The sequence below is a fragment of the Hemiscyllium ocellatum genome, chromosome 4 (genome assembly GCF_020745735.1).
Source record: "Hemiscyllium ocellatum isolate sHemOce1 chromosome 4, sHemOce1.pat.X.cur, whole genome shotgun sequence".
Classification (NCBI taxonomy): domain Eukaryota; kingdom Metazoa; phylum Chordata; class Chondrichthyes; order Orectolobiformes; family Hemiscylliidae; genus Hemiscyllium; species Hemiscyllium ocellatum.
This window is the reverse complement of record NC_083404.1, coordinates 52513375-52519374: the sequence shown is the minus strand read 5'-3', so window position 1 is coordinate 52519374 and position 6000 is coordinate 52513375. Positions and strand designations below refer to the sequence as shown.

The following is a 6000-nucleotide window of genomic DNA, read 5'->3' as shown; positions in this document are numbered from 1 at the left end:
GTGTTGATTTATTTATTGTTATGTGTATATTGTTACTAAATACAGTGAGTGTTGTGTAGCCACAGGTGTCACCTTAAAACAGAAAAAAACCCAAAAATATAGATCATAAAGGCAGAAAAATAAAGAGATGAAGTATTTAACTTTCTGTTAAGTGTTGTTCTTTTCTTCCCAAGAGAGCAGTGGAGACTGGCTGGTTGAATATAGATACAAGGATTATGAGGATGGAGAGATGAGGTGTGGGTTGAGGGAAGAGAAGTCAGACAGAGGACCCAGTAAGATGAAGCAGGATCTGATTTTGGGCAGGCTCCAAAAGGGGAGTGTAATGGCTCACTCACTGATTGCTGTGTGTTGGAAACAGCGTCTCACAATGCAATGGAGAGAGAACCTGATGATGGGGTGTAGAGTGACAGACGGATGCTGATCTTACGGCTCCCTCTTTGTGACATCACATCATGCTAGGAGACGGGAGAGGACGGGAGAGGGCGGGCCCTCCCTGCGACTCGCTCCCATTGGACAGTCTCCGGATAGCGTGAGCTCTGCTCACCGCCACGCCGGGTCTTGATTGGTGCAGAGCCTCGACAGGCAGCAGGGCAAAGGGGGCGGGCCCACGCTGTCACTCCGCCGCTTCATTCACATCTTGTTACATCTCGCCTAGTGCCAGGCATCTGGAGAGAGAGAGAGCGGAGTCCTGCTCTGGGCTGTATCCCAGCACTATACCATCTCCTCACTCCGGGAAACAAAACCAACAAACAAAACAAAAATACTACAAACATAACAGTAAGGTTACTGCAAATGCTTTTCTGCTGTCAAATATTGAAAACTGATATCATGGGCACGAAGGGCCGACTAGCCTCTTTCTGAGCCCCATCGTTATTATCATCATATTGGCCTCATTAAATTTACATTATACGACATAATCAATGTATAAATTGCTTAAAGTATTTGAATCAAATAATAAATGGGAGATTATAAGCCCTGACGTGAATTTAACAAAAATGCAGATATATTTTTTGTATTTGTTGGACTGTTAAAGAATTGTATTTATCTGCCTATTTGAATTATGTCTCTCTTTTTCTTTCACAGCGATCAGCCGAGGGTGAAGATCATTTACGACCTAGTTGAGAGGAAAATCTATGTGAACATTTTTTGAACCTTTGAGTAAAGCAATGTACCAAGTCATAATTTAATTTTGTATTTATGTTCCAGGGCAGCTTTGCAGTAAAAAAAATTGTTTGGACTTTTCTGGAAAATTAGTGAAGTACAATTTAATTTGAGAGAACCGTTATAAAAAAAGATAATGTGGACTTTCCTGGGAATTGCGACTTTTACTTATGTCTATAAGAAATGCGATGGCTTACTGAGCGTGAGCTACGCTAACAAGGAGGTGCTCGGGGCATTCCTGATCTTTTTCTCCCTAGGCTTGATCCTGTCCTATCGATACAGATACGGACAAGGGAAGGGCAGAAAGCAACCTTCAAACCTGGGGTTCATCTCCCAACTTCTCTCAGCCCTGCCCCTGGCAAGCTCCCTCTTCAGCGGGTCCACAGACTCCATCAATACCGAGCAAGGCAAGGTAGGTACGGAATGACCAGTGTTCATGGTTACAACTAGAAAAAAAAGGACATACCTTGATTATCATTCATATGGTAGATATTTGTTATTTTTGTGACGATGTACTGCCGATTGCTAAATATGTTGTAAACTCTGCCCCAAAACAGTTCTGGTTTCTAATTTAATAACAAATTGCTGTACTATACGTCGGTACAGTAAAACATTTCCAATCTTGCTTTGAAACTTTTTTCTGATTCAGTAAATATAAATTTAGCGGCGTATTTCTGCATTAGTGTTTTTCGAGTAGTTGTAAAATCAGTTTGTTATCCTTTGTCTGGCTGTTTTGTTTGAAGAAGGAAATGATTTGAAAGAACTATAATGTATTGGTAAAGTTAGAAGAACAGATTGAAAATACAATAATGTTTTAAATATGAAATCGTTAAGAAAGATCATGTTGGGGAATGAGCCTTCAACTATTTATTTAGATATTTTGAAATATTTTGAGTTGACCTAAAAATCTAAAGATGCAAATGTTTAAACTTGACTTTGCCAAAAAGTGTTTTCTAATGACAATAATATTGGCTTTCCTTATCCATGACATAACTGACACATAAACTCAAACATAACATAATTCAAATATACTGCTACCTTGTTAATTATTAATTTTCATTCAGAGGCAGCAATTCAATAGTGACTGAGACAGTGTCTGCATTGACAGTTCAGTGCACAGTAAGTCAAGCCAATGTTGCCAAGATAAACATATTTTTATCTAAAGTTTGATGTAATAATTTAATGTTTATGTTGAAATTATAGCATTGTATTAGAAAATGGATTAAAGAATTACACTTGTGCTCATTTAAACTATAAAATATGTCCTGAAGCACTAATGCCTAAGCAGGAAGGTAAGGATTATTTGGATCATCAGAAAGGTTGACCAAAGAGATGGGTTTGAATATTTTTTAACTATGAAATTCATTGCATCAGAAAGCTGTGGATGCCAGGTATTTAAGGCAAATATACACAGACTTTTGATAGTCAAGGGGTATGGGGAGAAAGGGGGTTGAGAAACCTATCAGCCCAGCTTGAATGGTGCATCACACTCGATGGGCCAAATGGCTTATTTTCTCTTCCTCAGTTGAATGGTCTTAAAGATGACAAAGCTGCTGAAGGATTTTAAGGAGAAGTTTAATTGATCACCTGAACTAAATAATATACAGGATTATAGAGAAAAGATTGAGTGAGTGGGACTGGGTGAACTGCTCTTGCAAAGAGTTTGCAGGGGCACAGTGAGCCATATAGTAACCATTCCATAATTCCATTAGTAATGAAGAAGAAGCAGACCATCACTGAAGAGACAAGGGATTGCAGTTAGAATCATTTTTTTTACTAAATTGAAAACTGCTAACAAGGATTTTGATGATATTCAATAGTACAGAGATTACATTGCAAGCTTTAAAATATGGATAGGTGAATGATCTTTTTGGAAAAGGTTAAAGTTTAGATGATGCTCATGTGAATTGAGATCTGTTCAATAGGATCATTTCTGATAGTGATCGACATCATTAAAGCATTTTGTCATTTTATACTTTGCACACCTAGTGGGAGTGGGACTAATACAATCACATCATTGTGTAAAATGCACATCTTAGTTTTCATTTCAGTATACTCAAAATGGAGTAGAGCACAGGTCTGAATGCTTCTGAAATGGTGACAGGAATTAGCAGCAGAGTATGCAACACAGCATTTCTATTCACATTCCAGTTATCATCTATGAAATGCTAAGCTGCAATGCACAGTTTAACCTGAGCCATACAAAATCCTAGCTCTTTTATTGTTACCTCAGGAATTTAAAGAATATTCAAAATATTTGTTAAGAGTTGTCAGTGTTAAGTTTTGATTTTGAAAACTACTTCCTAAATTCCTCTCATCCACTTCTTGACATGTTGACTGTGATAAAAAAAAAGTACATTTAGTTAACATCTTTCTTGACCTCAGGATTCTCAAAAATGCTGTGTGGTCAATAAAGTGCTTGTGAAGTGAGACCACCAAAGTAAGAAACCGTTGACAAGCTTTTGCACAACAAACTGCCACAGGTGGTAAAACGTTAAATGATCTTGATATTTGTTGAGGAATAAATAATGCAAGGACACCAGGAAAATTCCCCTATCTCCTTCAAAATTGTATCACAGGATCTCTTACACTTGAGAACTCAGACAGGGCATCAGTTGAATATATCATCCAAGAGACAGCATTTCAGAGAGTGTAGCACTCCCTTAGTGGGGCATGAGCCCATAACCAACTGAAACAGAGACAATTGGCCAATGGTATAAAAGGCTAAGTCACACTGTATAACATGTGAGACACATCGTATATCATAGTGTGATGCAGTGTTATATGATCATGCTCTCTCTTGCAGCATAGTGGAAAATTGAAGCCACAGTAAGGTGTTTCTTATATGGAAGTTAATGCTTTAATTACCACTTCAAACTCTATAAATATTCTTAGCAGTAAAAGACCAAGAATATTATATGGTGGCAGTGAATCTAGCAAAAGTTGAAAATTTTTTGCCAAAGCAGAAAAGCAGTATTGTGACTAAATTGATGACAAAGATTGATGGAGTATCATATCAAACCTGGCTTCATTACAAAACTGATAAGTGAGCTGGTCAGTTGTATTTTATGCAATTGGTTGCAAGTTAAAATATATTTCCATCATGCAAGGAATAAATGAAGAAAAACCTATGTGCAACAAATCAGTAAAAGCACTCAATGTCCACTACAATCAAATTTAGAAATTACCATTATTGAGCAGATTAAATTTAATGAATATGTTTAATAATAATAGGAAAATGTTGATACTTGTTATCAGTAATTTGTACAGCTTGCAGAGAACTGTAAATGTAGCAGCTTAAAAGAAGAACTAATCTGGTATGGAATTGCTGACAAAGTCTGCAATGACACATTTTCTGATGACTTGCAGTTGAGAGATGACTTCACAATAACAAGGTAATTTAACTGAACAGACAAGACAAGGTCAGGAAACAAAATTGATCCATAATTTGAAGTGACAGGGAGAATCATGATCCAAAAATCAGCTACTGGAGAACGTTGATTTTAAAAGTAGGAGAAGTGGCAGTACAAAAACCCAGGAGGGATGAAAAGTGTGCATCAACCACCCCAGCTAACTGTTACAGTGTGGTGGGGAAAAAGCAGGTGTTGGAGAAGTTGAATACCATTCTTGCAAAAACAATGGTCACTTCCAAGTAGTGTCATAGCAAGAACTTTACAATATCCATAAAATAGGAGATATAAACAATGGGGCGATGCCTTCTTGACATCAGGGAACCAAGATGAAACTATTGTAGTACTGACATCCGAGTAAAAGGAAACAAGACATGATTGATGTTGACAGAGGTTCAATAGCTTTGGTTGTTTCTGAGACTGAAACTTCGTTGTATAAAACTACATGGGCCGGGGGTATAGAAGCCAAGGTCACAGGGAATAATCATTGAAACCTTACATGTGATCCTAAACAGATTTGTTCACTCTGTGCCAATTTACATCTGATTTGTAGACTAGAGAAACTGAGAAGACCAGCTTAAAACCTTCAGCTTCACAGCTGTTCATAGAATTAGGAAAGCAGAAGATAGCATAACATATTACTTTTTGTCTTGAAACAACAGGTCATTTCATGTGACAGAACCAATAATCTGTTGCTCAGTCAAGGTCCCAGTGGCAAACCTCAAAGTATGTATCAGAATCTGTGTAGATGGCACACAGCTGAACAAAGCAGTTGAAAATAAAGTTCATGTTTGTTATTTGTCGTATGGACTAGCTCTTAGCCAAATTGCAAAGACTTCAGTCTTCAAGAACCTAGGTACAAATAGTGGTTTTAGGAATTACTCCTTGATGAAGATAAATTGCTCATATAAATTGGAGCAAGATAAATTGCTCCATTCCACCATTTGAAAGAGCTTTTTCAACAGATTAGTCTTTGGCATTGCATTGTGTCAGAATCTTCCAGGGGATAATGTCAAATATCTAATTAGGACTGGGTAGATTCTGTGTCACATGGATAATATGCATGAATCCACTAAGGCAGAACATGACACAAGATTGTGAGCTGTGCTGCAATGTCTACAGGATTTACGCTCAAGAGCAAATATGAATTCTTGCAGATAACTGTCAAGTTCATTGGGAATATCATAGATGTATCTGATGTCAGAATTGATCTGCAGAAGACATGAGCAATCAAGGAATTTACAGCTCCTTACATCGTGATTGACCTTCAGTGATTCAAGGATATGGGAAACAAGTTGTCAAGTTCTTACCTTGCTGAGCTTTGTCAGTGAGCCATCAAGCCAGCTGTTACAACAAGACAGGATATGAGGCTGGGAGGAAGCACAACAATGGTCTTTAATTTCTTGAAAGAGCTGTTGATATTGCTTGA

At 37.6% G+C, this 6000-nt stretch overlaps 1 protein-coding gene across 1 annotated transcript in view; it reads left to right on the top strand.

Annotated features, from left to right (window-relative positions):
- The first annotated feature begins 654 nt into the window (after positions 1-654).
- Positions 655-6000, top strand: part of sqlea (squalene epoxidase a) — a 30321-nt gene continuing 24975 nt past the window's right edge. Inside the window, exons 1-2 of the mRNA XM_060824261.1 lie at positions 655-777; positions 1084-1573. Coding sequence (XP_060680244.1) covers positions 1298-1573 — 276 coding nt within the window. The 5' untranslated portion in view covers positions 655-777; positions 1084-1297. The remainder of the gene's footprint in view (positions 778-1083; positions 1574-6000) is intronic.